This window comes from Oncorhynchus masou, chromosome 14 (assembly GCF_036934945.1).
Source record: "Oncorhynchus masou masou isolate Uvic2021 chromosome 14, UVic_Omas_1.1, whole genome shotgun sequence".
NCBI lineage: Eukaryota > Metazoa > Chordata > Actinopteri > Salmoniformes > Salmonidae > Oncorhynchus > Oncorhynchus masou.
The window spans coordinates 13,183,142-13,205,224 of NC_088225.1; the positions used below are offsets into that span (position 1 = coordinate 13,183,142).

The 22,083-nt window shown below is 41.4% G+C and overlaps 1 protein-coding gene across 3 annotated transcripts; it reads right to left on the minus strand.

Moving 5' to 3' along the window:
• Positions 1–1,051: 1,051 nt before the first annotated feature.
• On the minus strand, positions 1,052–20,588 carry LOC135554282 (interleukin enhancer-binding factor 3 homolog). Of its 3 annotated transcripts, none has more exons than XM_064986484.1 (19): positions 20,502–20,588; positions 16,659–16,752; positions 15,907–16,127; positions 15,560–15,740; positions 15,140–15,287; positions 12,779–12,870; positions 10,262–10,357; positions 9,930–10,041; positions 9,740–9,837; positions 9,147–9,258; positions 8,951–9,064; positions 8,656–8,861; positions 8,342–8,512; positions 8,085–8,222; positions 7,448–7,588; positions 7,208–7,328; positions 5,104–5,154; positions 1,874–2,272; positions 1,052–1,779 (listed from the first exon to the last, which is right to left on the minus strand). In XM_064986484.1, exons 2-19 carry the CDS (start codon positions 16,659–16,661, stop codon positions 1,649–1,651), a joined length of 2,535 nt encoding a protein of 844 aa, XP_064842556.1. In that variant the 5' UTR covers positions 16,662–16,752; positions 20,502–20,588; the 3' UTR covers positions 1,052–1,648. The 3 variants fall into 3 exon arrangements, with proteins under 3 accessions (XP_064842556.1, XP_064842555.1, XP_064842557.1); XM_064986483.1 differs by having other exon boundaries at positions 16,659–16,749; positions 20,502–20,583; XM_064986485.1 differs by lacking the exons at positions 1,052–1,779; positions 1,874–2,272 and adding an exon at positions 2,295–3,242 and having other exon boundaries at positions 16,659–16,749; positions 20,502–20,583.
• Positions 20,589–22,083: the final 1,495 nt, after the last annotated feature.

Consider the following 22,083-nt stretch of genomic DNA (forward strand, 5'->3'; position numbering starts at 1 on the left):
ATATATGCTTGTTTTTCTCCGATGTTTGTAAACATTGTAAATGTGAACAAACACCGTATAGCCTCATATGGTTAAAACAATTTTGGTATCATGGATGGTCAGTCCTTGTATCCATAGCGGTCTATTAATCTCAATGGTTACATTTCTCCAGGCCCATCACTCATCTTTTTACCAAAACAGCATCCGTATTGTTTCATCTGTGGATTTGCCCTTGAAACAGCTGCATATTATCAAGATAAAGTGTCACCAACAAAAAGGTCAACAATAGGCCTATAGTAAATGCAGCATTTGGCATTCATTTTTCACATGTAAATAGCACATTTCAGTAGTGCTCAAAGCATGTCATTCCATGAGCTCACCATTTATTTTTCAACTCAAATCAGTGAATCCAATCAACAAAATCATAGAGTAGGGCTGGCTAATAAATCCTTAGTTTTGGGGTTGTGCTCAGGTAAAATAATTTGGGTAATCTATACTTCCATATTTCCAAGTCCTATTCTTGAAGATTAAGGGGTAAAACATTTATTGGAATGACTGGAATTCTGACTTTGGTTTTAATGTTTATATGCAGTAGAAAGTGATGGGTTAGATTAGAAGCCAAAATAGCCAACCCATAAAGAACAATATAACATCCATATATGGCCAGCTATGTAAACAAACATTGATTTTTCCTACAATAGATGTGGTTCAATTGGTAACATACATTTGTCTTCCAATGTATTTTATGGGGAAAGTAATCTTAAAGTACTAAATGTAAATCAGAATAAATTAGTTTGGGTAATCCAAAAATTGTTACCGATTATAATTTGACAGGTAGCTAGTTTTGCTGATAGTACATTTGTCCTTAATGTAGCTATGACAGATGTGGTTGTCCCACCTTGCCATCTTAAGATGAATGTAAGTCTCTCTGGATAGGAGCATCTCCAAAAGGACAAATGTAACATTTCATTGCACAATGGTTGACTACAAATGTATTTTCTGAAATCTGGGAGGGCACTTAAGGTTAGTAGAGAGTATCTTTCATGAAGTGAAATGCTTGGTCAACACACAATTTGCTTTGCTCCAAAATAAGTCCTTTATTGATACAAACACCACTTTCTTATACACTGTTCTGAGAAAAAAATGAAATAATCCCAACCACCAAATCTACTTTGACCAGAAATGTGATTGACATTTAAAATGTATTTCTAGTAAACTTCCAAAATTATTTGTTAAAATTAAAAACGACAGAAATACATCAAGTAAAACATTGAAAAATAAATGTCTAAAATTACAAACAAATACTTCAACAAACAAGCAGTTCTCCAGACCCATTGTAATGTGAAATGAAAATTTAAACAAATCCTCAGCCAAAAACAACATAGTTAACTTGTGTATGGACAGAAATAAAATCATAACTGGGTGGTAAAAAATAAAGATGTCATTCCCTCTTTTTGAGTGGTAGTGATGGTGGGGAGGGTAAATTGGTGGAGTGCATACAAAGAAAATACAAGCTTGAACACTGACCAAATTGATGAAATAGACTATTTGATTCAGCCGTGGGGAGCTGCCAACTAATAAGTCCAATTTATTTCTTTAAAGTAAAAGAAAAATAACCAAATGCACGCAGACATGGAAAAACCAGGATAGCCACCATCACGGATTCAGTCTATCTGTACTGGTAGTTCATGGTGGGGTCTCCCCTGCCGTACCCTACTGGGTTGTGGTATGGAGCTGGATTTGTACCATAGCTCTGGTTGGTTCCTGCCTGTGCGTTGTAATTTGACTGATTTCCGTAACCTACAGAAAAGAGTAAGTTGATTAGTAAAACTGTCGATAAAACAGCTTTGGTTACGGTGTACCTGTGTTCCACTTTGCCGAGAATCCAACTTACCTTCGTAACTGTAGTCTTGGCTGGCAACAGCGCTTCCCGTCACCTGGCTGGGGTAGGCAGTGCTGTAAGGATAAACTCCTGCTCCTGCCTGGTTTTGATTGAAGGTCTTATTGCCTTGCCCATAGCCCTGGCCATACTGGTTATAGGCACTCTGGCCAGGGGTGGTCTGATAGGCCCCTTGGGTCCCTCCACCAACTCCTGGTGGTCCAGGGAAGGTTGACTTAGCCTCCTTTTTGACAGGGGCTTTGGGGGCTGGAGAAGGGCTGGAGTAGCCTCCATCGTTCTGGTAGTATGAACTGTAGGTTCCTGTAGCTGTCACGCCTGTAGTGCTGGCCGCAGGGACTTCAGTAACGGTGCCAGCAGCCGCAGCTCCACCATTTGCTCCACTATTGTAATAATCTAAAAGAAAGAAGCATTAGATTAAGATAAGGGGGGTTTTGTAGAGAGTTCTACTGCTGTCACACCCATGCTTGTAAAGACACTAAGAATAATTACATTGCATCTTCAAGAAAGTGAAGCGTTTCACTAAAATTGTAGTACCACATTATTGAATGGGATATCACATTTATTTTTTAAAAACATACAAGACTATTTTTTACTTCACAATCATAATGCAGAATGTCAAAATCAGTCTTGTGCAAGTATCAACAACGCTGTGGTTTTTTCATGCCTAACGGTGCCTCACGTGAGGTAAATGAGGGGCATTGTGAATATTGTCATTTAAGATAAGACTAGCATGTAACTGCCATGATTTAGCAATTCTGACATTTGAATAAAAAACTGCAAATATTCAAAGCAGCCTTATGATCCCATAACAAAAGGCAAAAAAAACAACAAAAAAAACAGGTTGACAATGAGGTGATTGATAATACACGTTCAGACAATAAAATGAAATAAGACCGTTCGCATAAGAAATGTAACTTTTTTTCTAGACATTCAAGACAGATGGCCACAATGGGATCAATCTCCCCAGTCTGACCCACTCCAATGTGCATGTCATCACAGTGGGCCATTATCCATCAGCCAACCATAATGTTCTGGTCTCAATTCCACTAAGGAAGGCAGTCTATTGGAAAAGTGTGCCTGTGGCTTTTGGCATATCCAGGTGTCCAGGTACGTCCCAGGGTTGGCAGAGGGTATGGAAGCTGACCAAAGGCAACTCACTGGCCTCCCATCTCTCTAGGCGTTGGGACATGAGTCGTCGCAGGTAAGCAAAGGGACCGTTTTTTTCCCAGGGGAGTGATTGGAGTTCATGTTGCGGGAACACTATAGTTTGCTCCTCTTTCTCTACATTTTGTTTTGATTTAAAAGATTGGGATGATCTATGTAGCAAATTCGTGGTAGCCATAGCAGTCTGAGACAAAGTCACCTAAAGAATGAGACAGAGCAGAGAAGGAAAAATGTAATTAGATTGGTTTGTTTTTCGCCATAAAAAGTGGCATGTGTCAATGATTTGGTCAAATTGTTTTCAAACAGCTTTTTTTGTTTGTTGGGACTTTTAGATTTCTCTGCTCCGGTCACGCTCAAGAAGATGTTTCCTCAGAACAGGCTGCTGGTAGGAGGGGTGTCTCATATGGGGGGGGTCAAAGTGATATAGATTGAGTCCTGTGGCTTAAAGCAGAGAAATGTAAAATCATAATCGAACCAGGAATAAGAGCACTCCGGTTCCTTCTTTGGTAGTTTGAACGTCATCTAAACAACGGCATACTCTCTACAAAACAAAAATATACTTTTGATTATAGATACAAAATAACTTTTCCCAGGTCTTCTCTTGATGGGAACCTCCAGATGTATGCCACTAACTCTCCTCCAAGATGGCTGGGCATGTTGTGCTCTGATCAAACTACACTGAACTTCTGCTAATATTACAATGTGAGTAGAGTGAGAACCCCTCTTGTAATGTCCTCCTGATAAAGGTGGACATTATAGAGGTCGACCGATTAAAAGTTTTCATAACAATCGGTAATCGACCTTTTGGACGCCGATTACATTACAATCCATGAAGAAACTGTGGCAGGCTGACCACCTGTTATGTGAGTGCAGCATCAAAAGGGGCCTTGTAGCTGCAACAAGCCACGGTAAGTTGCTAGCTAGCATTAAACTTATCCTATAGAAAACAATCTTCATATAATCACTCGTTAACTACACATGCTTGACTATATTACTAGGTTAACTAGCTTGTCCTGCGTTGCATATAATCAATGCGGTGCCTGTTAATCATCAAATTACAGCCTAATTCAACTCCGCCAAACGGGTGACGATTTAACAAAAGCGCATTAGCGGAAAAAGCACATTTGTTGCACAAATGTACCTAACCATAAACATCAATGCCTTTCTTAAAATCAATATACAGAAGTATATTTTTTTTTAAACCTGCATATTTAGTTAAAATAAATGCATGTTATAGCAGGCAATATTACCTTGAGAAATTGTCACCACCTGTTCAACAAAAATACGGAATGGTTCCGTATTTCACTGAAAGTATAAATGTTTTGTTTTCGAAATGATAGTTTCCGGATTTTACCATATTAATGACCAAAGGCTCGTATTTCTGTGCATTTATTGTAATTACGTCTATGATTTGATATTTGATGTGGTGGTAGGCAACAGGCTCGTAAGCATTCATTCAAACAGCACTTTACTGCGTTTTGCCAGCAGCACTTAGCAGTGCTTGAAGCACAGCGCTGTTTGACTTCAAGCATATCAACTACTGAGATTAAGCTGGCATTACTGAAGTGCCTATAAGAACATCCAAAAGTCAAAAGGTATATGAAATACAAATGGTATAGAGAGAAATATATTAATTCCTATAATAACTACAACCTAAAACCTCTTAACTGGGAATATTGAACCACCAGCTTTCATATGTTCTCATGTTCTGAGCAAGGAACTTAAACTTTAGCTTTTTTTACATGGCACATATTGCACTTTTACCTTCGACACGGTTTTTGCATTATTTAAACCAAATTGAACAAGTTTCATTATTTGAGACCAAATAGATTTTCTTTATTATATTAAGTTAAAATAAAAAGGTTCATTCAGTAGCTTTGTAATTATTACAAATATATATAAAAATCGATATCTGCTTTTTTTGGTCCCCCCAATAAATCGGTATCGGCATTAAAATTTATAAAATCGGTCATCAAATAAATAAAATATCAAATAAAAACCAGACGAGAAGTCGGAAGACTATTCCAGGGATTGGAAGATGAGGGAAAATAAATACTCACTATAGCCTCCAGAGTTTCCATTGTTCCCATATCCATAACTTCCATAGCCACCTGAGGAGTTAAGCAAACCAACCATTACATTTCTCAGCTGACGTGAGATGTTGCCTACCATTTAATATATTGAAGAACCGTATTTACAGCATAAAGTCAATTCAGGTACAGAACACACAATTGCAAATAATACCTTCAGAAAGTACTCATACCCCATGACTTATCCCACATTTCCTTGTATTAGAGCCTGAATTCAAAATTGATTTTTTTTTCCTGACCTGACAACCTACACACATAATGAAAAGAAAAACATGTTCGTGGACCCCAAAAAATATATATACACACCCCTGGGTCAATACATGTTAGAATTACCTTTGGCAGCGATTACAGCTGTGAGTCTTTCTGGTTAGGTCTAAGAGCTTTACACACATGGATTGTACAATATTTGCATTCTTTAAAAAAAAATTCAAGCTTTGTTGGTCATTTGTTACATGCTGACCAGACCGGTCACATCGCAAAATACATTTAGAAATCCATGTTATTCAATTATTGCGAGTGCCACCGAGTGTCTATTTTAGCCTTTGGCAATGCAGAACTCCTTTTCTGACGCAAATCACTCTGCAACTCATTGGTTATACCCACATGGGCGATTGAAAGACTAAATGTTTTGCCGGTCGTCGCGGTAATACTATGAAAGTGTTCTAGAGAAGAAAAAAAAAATACTATGAAAGTGAAAATGCCAATCACCATATAAGTTCAAAGATGAAAAGGCCTGGAAGGAGGAGAGATGACTAGAAACGATTCGGTTGGCCGTTTTGTGTGTGGATGAATTGTCGGAGTAGAGGACCTTGTGCATTTCAGGTAAAATAACAGCTCAATGTTTATATCCCAGGACAAATTAGCTAGCAACAACAAACTAGCTAAATAGGGCAAATTAGCCATCAAGTGCAAGCTACCTAGCATGTTTAATGCTTTTCTACCTGTCCCCAAATTAATGTCATTGGTTCAGAGTTTGTTTTGATATTTTAACCTGCGTGTTGTGATTGCGTTTAGTGTGGGGGGACTAAATACATTTATGCACGATAGCGCACAATTGGTAAGACAACGATTTTCAACTCTTGCCAAAGATTTACAAGCTGATTGAAGTCAAATCTGTAACTAGACAACTCCGGAACATTCAATGTCTTCTTGATAAGCAACTCCTGTGTATAGCTGGCCTTGATGGCAGGACAATAGCCTAACACACATCTCCCACTGCCCGATGGAAAACAGACAACCAGGTTTCTCTCTAGGATTTTGTCTGTGCTTAGCGCCACCCAGTTTATTTTTTATCCTAAAAAACCCAGTCCTTAAAGATTACAAGAATATCCATAACATGATGCAGCCACCACTAGGCTTGAAAATATGGATTGGTGCGCCGTATTGGATTTGCCCCAAACACTGTATTCAGGACAAAAAGTGAATTGCTTTGCCACATTTTTTTGCAGTATTAGTTTAGTGCCTTGTTGCAAACAGGATGCATCTTTTGGAATATGTTTTACTCTGTACAATGTTCATTTTCACTATCAATTAGGTTAGTGTTGTGAAGTAACTAATGTTGAGCCATCCTCAGTTACTCCGATCGCAGCCATTAAACTCTTTACCCCTTTTAAATTCACCATTGGCCTCTGAAATCTGAGCGGTTTCCCTCCTCTCCGGCAACTGAGTTGGGAAGGACGCCTTTATCTTTGTAGTGACTGGGTGTATTGATACACCATCCAAAGTGTAATTAGTAACTTCACCATGCTCAAAGGGATTACTTTTTGAAATAATTTTTACACCCATCTACCAATGTGCCCTTCTTTGCGAGGCAATGGAAAACCTCCCTGGTCTTTGTGGTTGAATCTGTGTTTGAAATTCACTGCTCAACTTAGGAACCTAAACAAATAATTGCATGTGTGGGGTACAGAGATGGGGTAGATATTCAAAAATGTGACATTGAGGTAATGCGTGTTGGCCAATGACAAACTATACATTTAATCAATTTTAAATTCAGGCTGTAACAAAACATGGAGAAAATAAATGGGTGTGAATACTTTGAGGGCACTGTAGGTAGCATATAGCTCTGTTTTACCTTGTCCATAGCTGCCACCATTATTGAAGCCTCGGCCCCTCCCCCTGCCACGCCCTCTACCTCTGCCCCTGGGAGTGGCTGCCGGGTCACCAGTTGGGTCACCCATCATGCCAAACCCATGCTGTTGGGAGAAAACACAAGGACTAAATGAACAGACGGGTCAGCAGCAACCATCATTACTCAGCTAATATATTTTACAAACAATAGCAAGCAAAGAGAGTAAGACAGAGGGAATCTTACCATTGGGAGTTTCTTCTTCTTGGCTGCCTCAGTCACAGAGCCCTCTGGGAAGAGTTTGTCCAGGGCTGCCAAGGCAGCATAAGCCTTGGCCACCTTCTTATTGGAGCCAGTCCCTTGGAACTTCTGTTCGTCTATCTCCACCTGGAACAGGGGGAAAGAAAGGTCAATACATAGACAAGAACAGAATAAAGCATTGGACACTTCATTTGTGTCATAGCCAAGCTCATGTTGTTATTGTCAATGTTTAAAAAGGACAAGTTCACTTTATTTGAATCAAATTTCAATTTGTATGTTGTTATAGAAGTGTCCAGACACTGTTTTGAAAAATGTACCTCACCAATATACTTCCTTGTTGCTCTTTCTGCAGTATGGAAGCCAGATATATATGAACAAAGCTCCAAACACACCCCAATGTAATGTTAGAAATGACAAAGCTCTCAGTATAGTGATGCAGGGGTAAATACTCAACACAAAAATTAAAAATAGACACCTCTATAAAATTAATAAAATCGAGATTGGTGCAAATAAAGTAAACTTCTTCATTCATTGAAGCAGCTAGATATTTTCTGTTAGATCCTAAAGGCATCAGTCTGGTTTCAGGGTGGATGGGAACGTCGTCCATGCCTGAGACAATTACCTCCATGACGAAGCGTTTGTCATGGCTGCCTCCGGTCTCTGAGATGAGCTCATACTTGAGGCCGCGCCGCTTCTCGTTCAGCTCCATCACAGGGTTCTTCCCATGTTTGGTCAGGATTGGTCCCTGTTGACGAGCACTCTAAGACAAAGACTGACATTTTAATTTCTCTGTAAACAAGAGAAATACAATAAACTGGAGTCAAAACCGAGCCTAGTGTCCAAAAACATGGTTTTGAGTTCTACTCAGAGGACCCATACCTCTGCACCGTCTGTGGCCTCCACGCTGTCCGCCCCTGTGGCTGCAGTGTCCATTGCGATGGGCGTGATGCAGGGTTTCACCACCTCCACAATGGCCGTTGCCACCTCAGTCTTCACTGGCTCAGCAGTCTTCAGCTCCACACCTGTGGGGAGACCCATGTCCTGGAGGACCTATGATTGGGGCCAGGCAGAAGATTGGAAAGGAAAATGTGAAGCGTAGCAGACAATAGTTACAATCTACAGATTTCATGACAACACACCAAACGCTTAGAACATATACCACTTACCCCATACATCCACATCCACCCACTCACCTTGACAGCAACGTGAAGCTTGGCAGTGCGTTTGGATGGGCCTGAGGCTTCAAAGCTCTTGCTGTCCACCTCAACAGACATGGTGAAGACTGGTACGTGCACCGGGCCAGTTTGGGAGAGGAGTTTATACTGCAGGCCTGGCTTCAGCTGGTTCAGCCTCATCAGAGCATTCATGGCCTGGGGAGGCTCCGACTTCTCATCTGGGGCTGGGGGGAGTGAAGATAAGGATTATTGTTTTTAGCTGCCACTAACACTGAAGAACTGCGCTGAACAGGAAGAACTTGGCAACACCTACATTTCTTTTGCAACTTCTTTTTCTTCTTGTTTGGACTTTTGTCCTCCCCTCCTTCCTCCTCCTCGATGGGCCTCTTCATTGGTGGGGCGTAGGTTGTACTGGGGGGGATTTGGACTGCAACAAAAAGACAATGACTGCTGAGCCTTTCCAAAATATGGACACTAAATTGTATGCACATGTCTGCAGCCTGGCTTACCTGTATAGTCAATGGGGGTCTCGCTCCTGGGTTTCCGGGGCATTTTGGAAGGAAGGGGGTCCATCCCTAGCACTTTGTGAAGCTGTCCGAAGGCAGACAGCCTTAAGGCATGCTGAAAACAGATGAACGGGTGGTGATTTTTTCCATTCACTACAGCAAACAGGGTGTAGATTTTCAAAAATATTTGCACCCCTTTTTCGTGGTATCCAATTGGTAGTTACAGTCGTCGCATCGCTGCAACTCCCGTACGAACGCAGGAGAGATGAATCCTCCAAAACAAGCCGCACTGCTTCTTGACAATGCCCACTTAACCCAGAAGCCAGCCACACCAATGTGTCGGAGGAAACACCATACACCTGGCGACAGTGTCAGCATGCATGAGCCTGGCACGCCACAGGAGTCACTAGAACGGGATGGGACAAGGACATCCCTGCCGGCCAAACCCTCCTTTAACCCGAGCACGGTCTCCCGAGCACAGCCAGCTGCGACAGAGCCTGGACTCAAACCAGGATCTCTAGTGGCACAGCTAGCAACTGCGATGCCTTAGACCACTGCGTCACACAGGAGGCCCTGTGGATGTAGATGTATCTCACCTGGGCACTCTGTGTGAGGTCCTCCCTCTGCTGCAGGTCCAGGTGGCCAATAGCATCTGTCAGATCCTTCTCACATGGATCACAGATTCCAGCACCATCTAAAACAAACAGGCACATTTTTACAATCTTTTGGCTTGTGATGTGGAGCAGAGGTACGAGGACATGTCCTCTCCGCTCTGAGACTACTCACCAGCCATGAGGATTCCAGAAGCCAGACACTCCAAAACTCTTCGCAGAGCCTCTCCTGCCCCCATTGGCCGGTTCCCTGTGCCAATTGCCTTCTCACACAGCAGCTCTATTGGCTAGAAGGGGTGAAGGGAAGATGTTTGAATTTCTAGATGTTTGGCAAATTGGATAAAAAGGCTGTAAATAAGAAATTGTTGCAGTTTGATGTACTAAGCCCCTTAAAATAAATTCCCATCTTACACATTAAACCTGACCACTGTGTAATTAGAAAGACATTTCTCAAACAAAATTCACATTCGAAGAACCAGCTGGCAGAAAATGCTTCTGGTGACTCACCCATCCATGCAGTGGGGCCCAAGTGGGGACGCGGGAGCACAAGTCCCTCAGGATACGGATGACGATGACGCAGGACCTCAGCCCATTGGCCCTGGCCTGGAGACACAAGCAGGGAGGGGGAGGAGGGAGAGGGAGCCTTAATCAAACAAGAACTCACAAAAACACGAAGACGCAGCTACATCAAAAAGCCACACAGACTAACGGCTCTGCTTTGTCATTATTGTGGTACAGAATGGGAAGAGTGCAGTATGAATCTGATATTTGTTCTGTCTGCAGATGTATATTAAATTCAATAACCACAACTCCATGTGTGTGAAATAAAAAGCAGATTTGATCAGTGGTACAGTAATAGGTATGATCGAGTGGTGATTGTTGAGCAATTGTGCTTCTTGCAGCTCCGTATCAAAAATGTGTCAACTTGTGAGATTCTGATTAAGAGGGAGAAGGAGAGTCAATGTAAAGCCAAATGTTGGCATGGAAAAATGTATGACAATGACAGTATTTATAATGTGCTTAGTTTAATGAGTGGTGATTCACCTTACAGTAGCTCTAAAGGTTATTGTATGGGGTATACCAGGGGCCTCATTTATAACCATTGCGTAAATTTAACAGTAAATATGTGCGTCATTTCTGAAAAGACTGCGCACGGACAAAAGGATTTATACAAACTTTGCGCATGTCAAACATATGCATTTTCCCCGTTAGAAATCAGACCGGTCATAATTATTTTTGAAAGTGTGCACGTTAACAAGCAGGATAACTCCACAAGAAACTCCCATATTTCACATTTTATGGCGACAATAATGCCCTCATTTGCAGTATACTAGTATTAGAATTAGGCAAAGTCAGCATCTAAAGGGAATAGCAATGGTGAACTGGATCAAATGTCTTGTGTTGGCAGAATGTTCTCTTAAGCTGTATCTGACTGTTTCTGAAAGACAAAATTAATTGCAAATTGTGGACCTGTAAACAGATCGTTGAATGCAATAATGTTTTGCATTGACTTTTCCCCCACACATATGTAGCAATGCCTGCAAGTTCTGAAATAATATCTACTCTGAAAAAAAACGAAACCTACCATAGGCCCACACACTTCAATGCAAAAGATCAACTGCCTGTTCTCCTGTAAATTCTCCTGTTGGATGTATAGACTAAAAACATGACATTATAAATAGCACATCCAATTGGCCCAAATTAGAGGTGTCATGGTTATTTGTTGTATGGCTACTTCAGGAATATAAACTCAACCGTCTTAACATGGCCAGAAAAGTTGAGGAATGTATTATGCATGTTTTATGCTTCTAAATGAAACGTCTACTGGAGAAATTTGACATTACAGTATTCAGACGTAGGCCTAGCCTACAAACGTCAATGAAAAGGTGAACAGTCTGTTCTACTGTTAAACAGCATTTTGGAATGGATCACAGAGCAAAATACAGTAGTGAATAGATAAGCTATTTCAAGTAACGTAAATCAAATTCAACGAGCGATGGGAAAAATGGTAGCCTACACTAACTTGTTGTAGGCCTATAGACCATTTTACGAGTAGCCCTTGAGTCAGAAAAGGTGAAGAATTTATTTTGCAATGATCATGTGAGTGAAATAGGATTTTATTTTAGAATTCAAAGGAAATAAAAACATTTTGCCTCTCGCGAAATGGCTGATTTTGGCATTATTTTTAGCTAGGCCACCCGTTTGTTATGAGTTGGAGTAATATTCCCCATTAGCACAAGGCTACCACTTCCACCTTGCAATGTAATACTTCAACCACCAGAAACTGTGCTTATGCATGGTCTAAAGTTTGCAGGAGGAAGGCACATACACAGAGTTCATTTTTAAAAATTAATACCAACTTTGGTGCACGCATGTTTTGGGGCATATTTTGTGCGTAAGCAACATTTATAAATGAGGGCCCAGAAGACTGACGAGTGAATGTACATTTCTAACTAAGGTGCAATATTCCTTTTTTGTGGCACACAGAAAGCTGAAACAGCCAGAGCATGGGGGATTGGAGCCTACACACTCTACAAGAACAGACTGCAGAGATGGAGCGCTTACAGTTAAGAGCGAGAGATGACAGTTCACTATGATGACTAAGAATCAACCTCAACACAATATGATGGTACAGAAAAAGGGTTGTCGATTGATAATATTTGAGAAATATTGCACCCGAGTGTAGCAAGTTAGTTCCACATCTCTGATCAAAATTAAGCAATGGTTTAAGACAACAGTTGCTTTGAGGGGATTGTTGAACATTCTAAAAGCAGCATTGAACATTTTCAATGACACTGCAATCAAACCTGTTAAGTCAGCAGAGCATCTCTACAAGGTAATGACAAAGGTTTCCTTGGAAACGCTATAAAAACCATAGAGTAAGAAGTCTACTACAGGTGATAGATACACTTTGAAAGGACATTAAAAATAAAAACACAGAAAAAAAAACAACCAAAGAAAGAAACTGCGTCAAATGGAAAAAAAACTCAACTACTTTAAGACAAATAAAGACAAGATGCAAACCTGGAACCACTTGGCGTGGCGAAGAGACGCCAAGGCAGTAAGGCATTTCTGCCTGTCCAGAACATCCGGTGGATCGTTGACTGATAGCGTTTCTATTGGCGGGTGGAATAAGAAGACAAGGTACAGTTTGACCAAGGGGGGTTCTGTCACACGGCCAGGGGGAGTAGGCAGCTTTCCCAAACCACAGGCAGGACGGGGAAGGGGAGGGGGGACCCCCCCACCTGGAGAACTAATGGTCTGAACCTCTCAGTGAAACTGCAATTACACTAAAGATATGTAACTTCAACCCACTTCAGAAACTGTTGTTAAGTGGGTGATTTCTTAAGATAACTCCCAGTAGGCCTATATGGAGAAAAATGTGTAATGATGTAAGATTACAGTGGGAGTGAATTATCAAAAGGGAGGTTGTCTCCATTATGTTAACTCAATGTCAACTCGTATGCCTCAGCCCAGTTATGAAGTCTGAGTGCTTTGCTATAACAATGAGAGGTAGAGCCCCTCCCCTTCGCCCCTATACTGGGTGTACTGCTTCGCCCCTTCCGAGACAGAGAGCGTCCAGTTGGTCAAAGGTCCAGCGTCCCTAAAAATTGACAAACTAGAAGGCTTGACAGAGAGAATCAGATGCACAAAATTATCAAAACAAGTCCACACTGCAGCAAAACTGATGGCCTTCAAGAGCCAAACTGGGCTTCAATGTTGACACAGTTATAGATAAGGCTAGGTTGATGCCTGTTGGGTACATCCAACTTCCTGTTTAGAACATCTGAGGGGGAACATGGGCCGCCACCGACTAGTATCCTTTCCCATAATATACAGTGCCCTCCGTAATTGGGAAAACAAAGCGTTTTGTCTTCTTTTGGCTCTATAGTCCAAAAGTTTGGATTTCAAATCCAACAATGACTATGAGGTTAAAGTGCAGACCATCAGCTTGTGTTTGAGGGTATCTATACCGGGTGAACCGTTTAGTAATTGCAGCACTTTCTGTACAAATTCACCTGTGTATAAAAGTAGTTAAAAGTTTAATATTTGGTCCTGTATTCATAGCATGCAATGACTACATAAAGCTTGTGACTTAACATTTGTTGGATGCATTTTCTGTTTGTTTTGGTTGTGTTTCAGATTATTTTGTGCACAATAGAAATGTATGGTATATAATGTAGTGTGTCGTTTTGGAGTAACCTTCATTGTAAATAAGTTTCTAAAACACTTCTACATTAATATGGATGCTACCACGATTACGGATAATCCTGAATGAATCGTGAATAATGATGTGTGAGAAAGTTGGAAGCACAAATACACTGCCAAGACATGCTTACTTCTCACAATTACAGGAGAGGTTAGCATTTTTGGGGTGGTATGGTATTTATGTATCTAACTTCAACAAATAATTATTCACGATTAATTCAGGATTATCCGTAATCATGATAGCATCCACAAGCTTGACGTAGTCATTGTGTGCTATGAACATGGGACCAAACACTAAACTTATTACTACTTTAATACACAAGTGAATTTGTCCCAATACTTTTGCTCAGGGGGGACTATGTACAAAAAGGGCTGTACTTTAACGGTTCACCGATATGGATGAAAATATCCTCAAATTAAAGCTAACAGTCTGCACTTTAAGCTCATAGTCATTGATTTTGTATCCAAAATGTTGAAGTAAAAGCCAAAATTTAAAATAAAAATGCTTCACTGTGCCATTAATTACAAAGGACACTGTAGGTATTTATTGCATAAATTATTGAACTTATGACTCCCCTTGCGTCGGACATACCCCCATGGATTGGATTTACAAAGACTACGATCACAGTTGTCCCCTGATTTTGACTGTGACTGGGAGAAGTGACATTCAGCCATGCAGAGTCAAAGAGCCCCTGGCGTTATCTGTAACCCGTGTCCTCCCTGCTGATGAACATCAGTCAATAGCCCACTGCTGGGTCTAGTAACCAGAACACTTGACAACACTTTGCAACTCATTTTTGCTGCAATGCAAACCGTTCATCAGTGTTCAGTATAAAACATGCAAACAAAGTGGTGTTTGTTTTTTTGTTATTCTCAGTAAGCCTTCATATAGTTAATGTCTGGACTCCATAGGGAATAGAAAACCCTTTTCAGTCAGTAACTAGCCTTTCTATACTGTGTATTGGGCCATCAAAAATGTACATCACATTACATGGAACTACGAGAGTCTAAAGAGCTATAAACATAGCATGGTTTCATTACATGACAGTTCCCACACATCCCCTAGCTCCATTGAAGGCCCAATAAACAATATCTGTCTAGACTGGCTGCCTGTCTGTTCAGTCTCCCTGCCTAAGGGGGCGCTAGTGAGCCACCTGCACATGTGTGGCAGCCTACCTCCGGCAGCCTGTTTCTCCACCTCCTCGCGGACCAGGGGGGACGTCATGTTGATAGTCAGGGTCAGGGGAGGCTCCTTGGTGCTCTTGATCACGATGGTGGCTTCACGGATGACCTGAGTGACCTCATACTTGTCCTCTGTGATGGTCTGCCAGGTAGAACAGGAGGGATTGTTAATACAATAGCCATGTAGTGGCTATCCCGCTAAACAGTCAAGGTCATGTTACGCCAAGTAAAAATAAATAAAATAATAATAATAATAAATCTACCGAATTCAGTTGTGACTATTCCTCCCAAATGAACGCATCAACCCACAACTGAAATGATGCAGGAGAGTATATTCTCGAAAGGTCAAATTCAACTTCACAAAGCCAACTCTATATGAAGACACAGAAAACACCAGTAGGTAAATGGACTCACCTTGAGTTGAACAGCCAGGTTGTCTGCCACATTCTTGAGCAAGGTGATGGTGGGTTTGTCCTTACACAAAAGCACCAGCTCCAGGTCCAGGTCCCCCTTCAGCAGCAAGCCCTTGGCCACCAGGCCCACCCTCATCACCCCACGCAGGGACCGTGTGGCCTGTTCCGACACCTTGGGCTCACTGGCAGAGGAGACATGGGTACCCAGGTCAATTACTTTGAAACTTAAAGCTGAAAGTGATGCTGCCTTCACCAATACTCCAGCCTTGATGGTGCAAAAAGTATTTCAACGCAACTGACATTTTGTACCCCATGCACCATTTTGAATACAATTTCCCACTCCCTTACCTTTCCTTATCGGACTCGGTTCCGTCTGGCCCAGACTTGACCACCTTCTCCTGCTCGTCCAGCCAGTCGGAGACAGCCTTGAGGGCACGCTCTGTGTGGGACACCATGTTCTGCACACCCTCCAGCTCCTCCTGTGTGGGGTACACAGCGGAGTGCTTGGCCATCACGTGGCGGTCATCGTTCATGAAGATGCGCATGGAGCGATGGCGCAGGGGAGGAGGCTGGATGGGAAAAGAGGAGTTATTTTAAGGAATTACCTTCAGCAGGTCACAATTGTAGGCAGTAAGTGGCTCTGATAGGAAGAAACAGTCAATGAGATAAACCCACCCCCCTGTAATGCTCAAAATACAGTAATGACTAACAAGGACTATTTCACTTTGTCAGCTTTCACTGCCCTTACATACGCATCCATGGACTACTGCTGGGTGAGAGTCATGCCCAATTAGAAGAGTGCAATCAAGTGCAAGCAGGAGTATGTGTTCCAAATGCCCAGGGCAGTTTTGACTGGCAGCAACTTGAATTACCCTTAGTGGACATTTGATGGAACTAATTTTTTTATATACCACGTCCTTGTTAACTTACAAATAATCTTCTCAATTAATTATGTCAGAAAAATACAGTCGAATGTTTGCAGAGGCAAATTATTATGGTGGTGAGGCTAGTAAAATGTAAGCGCTCCATGTTCACTACCAAAGAGAAACGGTTCACACAAAATAGCCTTCCTAAAAATGAGTGTATAAGAAAAGTGGTACCATAGTTGCTTTAGAGTCTTTGATCCTGTGTATATGGCAGTGATACAAGAACAGGTCCTTCCTGAGAGAACACCAACACTGCTGCTTCGTTCTGCTGACAACAAAAGGGGCATGTTTAAAATGAGCAAAGCAATAAAAAGGCCAGATTCCCCTGGAATAGCAATGTCATTTTATTGATAATATAAAAACATGGTATTTAAGGGTAACAGAACATAGGTCTGTTCAAAGAAATCTCTAAGGATGCGCCTTCTTAAAGTGAAGGGTGGCTTTGCATGACGAGGTAAATTCCATGCTAACTGAATTACACGGAGACACCAATTTTTCACTTTAAAATGTATACCAAACAAACCATTGACTAAGTTTAACAAACCAACAACTATGCACATTGACTGCTTTAAACAATTTACACAGTAGGAGTCTCAGCATAATTCAGATACCATGGAATTGCCCATAGGCTAAGTGTGCTGATCCAGCAGTAACATGGGTGTTCCTATTGCAGCCTGAACACAACCTGGGTTGTGTTCAGTAGGCACGGAATGAGGGAGGGGAAAAAAATAGGACTCAATGAGCACTGTTATTGGACAAGGTTGCGCCTCTGCGTCAAAATGTTTCTCCCATTTGAGCCTCACTGTATAAAACCCAGCGCCAAAAGTATTAATTTAAAGATGGGCAGCTCCATCATTGTAGGCCTACAGATGAGCAGGACACTTGTCGCATTCTTCCTCCCAAAAATAAAAGATGGGAGAAGTTGGACCAGGGCTGAAGCAGTGCCAGGACAACTGTAGCACAATCCTTGGAGGCACCAACAGCATCTACTTTCAAAACACTGATTCATTCAGTTTGATTATGAATCAGTTCTGCAGGAGCAGATGCCAGAAATGTTAGTGACAACCAAGGAAGATAAATTGGGCACCTGCCCCTGTATACCAGTATGACTCCGAGAGCAATAACGATCAAAAAAAAAAAAACATGGTTTGTCAGTTAGCCGTTGAGTTTGAAATTAACATTTCAGAGCCCGTGTACAGTCTGGAATGATATGGGTATCAGTTACCAGACAGACCTGCAGTACATGCACAGTCCTAAAGCCAAAATGCATTTAACAAGAGCACACTGCAGTTAAAATCTATGAACAGTTCATTGCAGTTCACATCAATTATAAACTGACAGTACCCCACGGCTTGAGCCGCTCAGTTCTGACAGCAAATCTGGCTGAGAAGTCATCCAAGGTACACAACCAAACTGATCATTTCTATCATGTGTCAAATCCCTCCATTCAGGAAACTAGCTACACATTGTAACGGCAGCGATATGTGAATGCTTCCATACAGCCGTTACACCTTAGCTTGTGTAAAACGTCAGGAGCAATTTTTTCAACTAACATTTACAAAGCGATAACTTCCCCAAATCTCAACTTACCATGGTCTTCTCCAAACCCATCGCTAGTTGCAGGAGAAACATTTGAAGGATGGAGAACAAGACTCGCCTTTTTTGGAGTTTTATTTTTTAAATTTCAGAATCAAAACAAGATTTACTCAAAAAGGGTTTTGATTGTTTTCCCCATCATCCCCCGATTCAGCATATACCCTCTTCATGGCACGCTTGGTTCAATAGCTATTGATGCAGGGTTCGTAGACAGTGAAAAGCCAAATTAAAAGGACTTAACTACTTTTTCAAGCGCTAATATTTATTTTCAATGACCATCAACTTGTAATAGTTCCTATTATGCAATAATTTCTAGTCGCCACCAGATAACCGTGTATCTCCACAACCGCATGAAAAAAAAACCCTGCAGCTTACATCACTACCTTACAAGTTCTACTCAGTGTTGTTTCACTACATACATGGTGGTAAGTGAGTAGAAACGTAACTTGAGTAGTGATGAGCAGGGTTTGACATGCCTACTGGCATAATTTACTACACAATTCCAGCTTAATGACTATTGTATTTTTATTGGGCATCTACTACTTAATAGCTACAAAGAAGTGTCTTGCTTCTGACTGGCTGCTTTAGTGTCGCTATTTGGAATGGCTGTGTGAGGAAAACGGCATGCGAACCGCAGGAGCCTGTGAATGAGGTGATTGGCAACAAAGGTCTGGAGGTTGTTGTAGAGGAAAACATCACAATGTAGAACTGGCGCCAGTGCAGGATGCAGCGTGTGCCTTTCCCCCTTCAGGGCTCATTCACCCATGCTCGCAATGTCAGTGATGCATGTTGCACTTTACAGTGTGGATTGGTTGGGTCCAGTGATGTAAAAAAAAATTTTTAAAGGTCAATTGTTGGTCCCATCTTTTATTTCAGCTAATGAAACATAGCAAAAATCCTGCAATGCGCAAAAGGCAGGATTATATCTAAAATTTGCCTGCCATTTTGGCATTTCATAAACATGAGCATCTTCTGTTCTATTATTTTAATTGAAGTACTTATCCAAGTATCAACTCGAGAAATTCCAGTGGTTTTCCAGAGTACCAAATTCAAGTACTTTAAGGCACCTTTTGCAAAACCCTGTTGAGGAGAGCAAACCGAATAATCCAATACAGAACTAACTTTACATTGGTGCAGAACAAACCATAAACCTACTGCTCAATCTAAAAAGTTGGGTAAACAGTACTTTCCTGTGGATATTTTGTCTCAAATTTCAAGCAGGTGAAGGACAAACCACTCGACGGTGGTTTGTCGGTAAAGTGTATATGTAATTGTATTCAACATTGTGGCCTGTCAGGAACATTTACATAATCATTTGCTACCCAGGGCCTAGCCAGCAGATCCGACCCACTTGCTTAGTGGCACTAGGGTTGGACAGGCTTCCTGTCTAGATTAAGACACTGTGGAGCCGGCACAAAATATGGCTTGGGAAAACACCTCAATCCTGGGATGATAACTGGTTGTACCACAAATTGTCCCATTATCCCAACTGTTACACCAAGAAGACCGAATGACTGCTTGATTTTAAGTAAACTGATGTTTGTCCTCATGTTAGCTAGCAGTGGTCATTATGGATTTGCATGTCACCTGAACAACAAAGGAGCCAATTGGCAGACACTGATATTCCAAAATGGCTGTTGTGTTTTATGCTACCTAACCCGAGGAAAAATACACTTTTTCTGAAAAAAAAAAACTACCAGTTGATAAATAATGTGACAATTCTGCATACAGAGCTATATTTTGCGAAGGTTCTGTGGTGTCTTTATCTACACATGAACGCTGTCTAACCCTAGTCAGTGTTGCTGTAAGCAAGTGGGTAGGACCTGCTGGCTAATAGAACTCTTCCAGTCGCCATTTTAATTTCAAACCTCAAGTCAGTGCGCTAGTCTGGAATATGCCCCCTGCACGAGTCACACCACAATTAGACTGCTAGCTATGTGGGTATAGCTAGATAGTTACATATAAAATGCCATATGCGATCGCCATGATATTGTGATAACTAGCCAGTTAGCTAGATAACGTTTCACGAGATTAGCTAGCGTGGTAAGCACAAGATGGTCGTGTCCTCGCATTGTAGCTAACGTTAACTAGCCATAGCTACGTAGGCAATCAAACATAACTATGGCCAAATTCCTGCATTTGCTTTCAATTCATATTCGCCTATCTTACTAATATTTTTTCTTCATAATATAACGTTAGGTAGCTAGCATGCTGCCTTGCTTGTGGTTCGAGCTGAGGGAGCGTTCTGAACAAAGAGGGCTGCTGCTAGGCTAACGTTAGCTTGCGAGACGTAATTCATACAACGGCAAATGAGTGTCACCGGTAATATAGTTGCTTAATTCATGTTCATAGGGACGGTGGTAATCATTTCATAAATCTGAATATAATGTGCATCTTTATGAAACATCCTTCTAAACTTACCAATTCTGCAACGCTTCGCTCCAACTCTCTTCGCGGAGGAGCAGAAATAGAACAGCAAATTCTGAAAGCTAATTGGGCGAAAGTAGCATGTGACTAAAGAAGTATCCAATCCCGTTTCACCTTTCGATGTATAATCTGAAATGTAAATTACAAAATAGCTCGTTCATGAGTCATTACCGTACTGTAGGATAATCACCAGCCAATTTCCCAAATTACATGGCTACTGTATATCATTATTTAATTATTAACTCTATACATCATGCCCTGTTTACCCAGGATACACAGTAGTTATGACTTGATATCTGGGGATTCCATTAAAGTATGTGACTAAACACACACATTTCAGACATAAGATGTGGTATATTTAAACAATAATGCCCGAGGAGGAGTGGTATATGGCCAATATACCACAGCAAAGGGCTGTTCTTAACCACAACGCATCTGCGGAGTGCCTGGACAGCCCTTAGCCATGGTATATTGGCTATATATCACAAACCCCAGAGGTGCCTTATTGATATTATAAACTGGTTACCAATGTAATTGAAGCAGTAAAAATACATGTTTTGTCATACCCGTGGTATACGGTCTGATATACCACGGCTGTCAGCCAATCAGCATTCAGGGTTCGAACCACCCAGTTTATAATACCTGTTAAAAATATGAGGCAATGTTTATATAAACCCCTTTCAAACAGCCCTCTTATTTACCACTTTCTTGAAGCCCCCTTTATACATATCAGTGGGTAATTGGCAAATTTGGAAGGGAAAGGGGTTTTAAACCATGGGGGCTGTTCGCATTTCAAATGAGAGAGGTGTGACCTGACCCAGAATTCATTACAATCAAATGTCGACCACTTTATCTACCAAGAGAATTCTCTTCGATTATCATCACAGCCGTATATATCCTATGTATCCTATCCTATGACTCTATGTAAACTGGAAACCACATATCCTGAGGCTGCATTCATTGTAGCTGGGGTTTTTAACAAGGCTAATCTGAAAACAAGACTCCCTAAATTTTATCAGCATATCGAATGTGCTACCCGGCCGGAAAAAATCCTGGACAATTGTTATTCTAACTTTCGCGAAGCATACAAAGCCTTGCCCTGCCCTCCTTTCGGGAAAATTTGACCACGACTCCATTTTGTTGCTCACAGCCTATAGACAGAAACTAAATCAGGAAACGCCCGTGCTCAGGTCTGTTCAACGCTGGTCCGACCAATCTGATTCCACGCTTCAAGATTTATTTGATCACGTGGACTGGGATATGTTCTGCATAGCGTCGGACAATAACATTGATGAATACGCTGATTCAGTGAGCAAGTATATTAGCAAGTGCATCAGTGATGTTGTACCCACAGCAACTATTAAAATCTTCCCAAACCAGAAACTGTGGATTGATGGCAGCATTCGTGCAAAACTGAAAGAGAAAACCACTGCTTTTAATCAGGGTAGGGCGACCGGAAACATGACTGAATACAAACAGTGTAGCTATTCCCTCTGCAAGGTAATCAAACAAGCTAAGCGTCAGTATAGAGACAAAGTAAAGTCGCAATTCAACGGCTCAGACATGAGAGGTATGT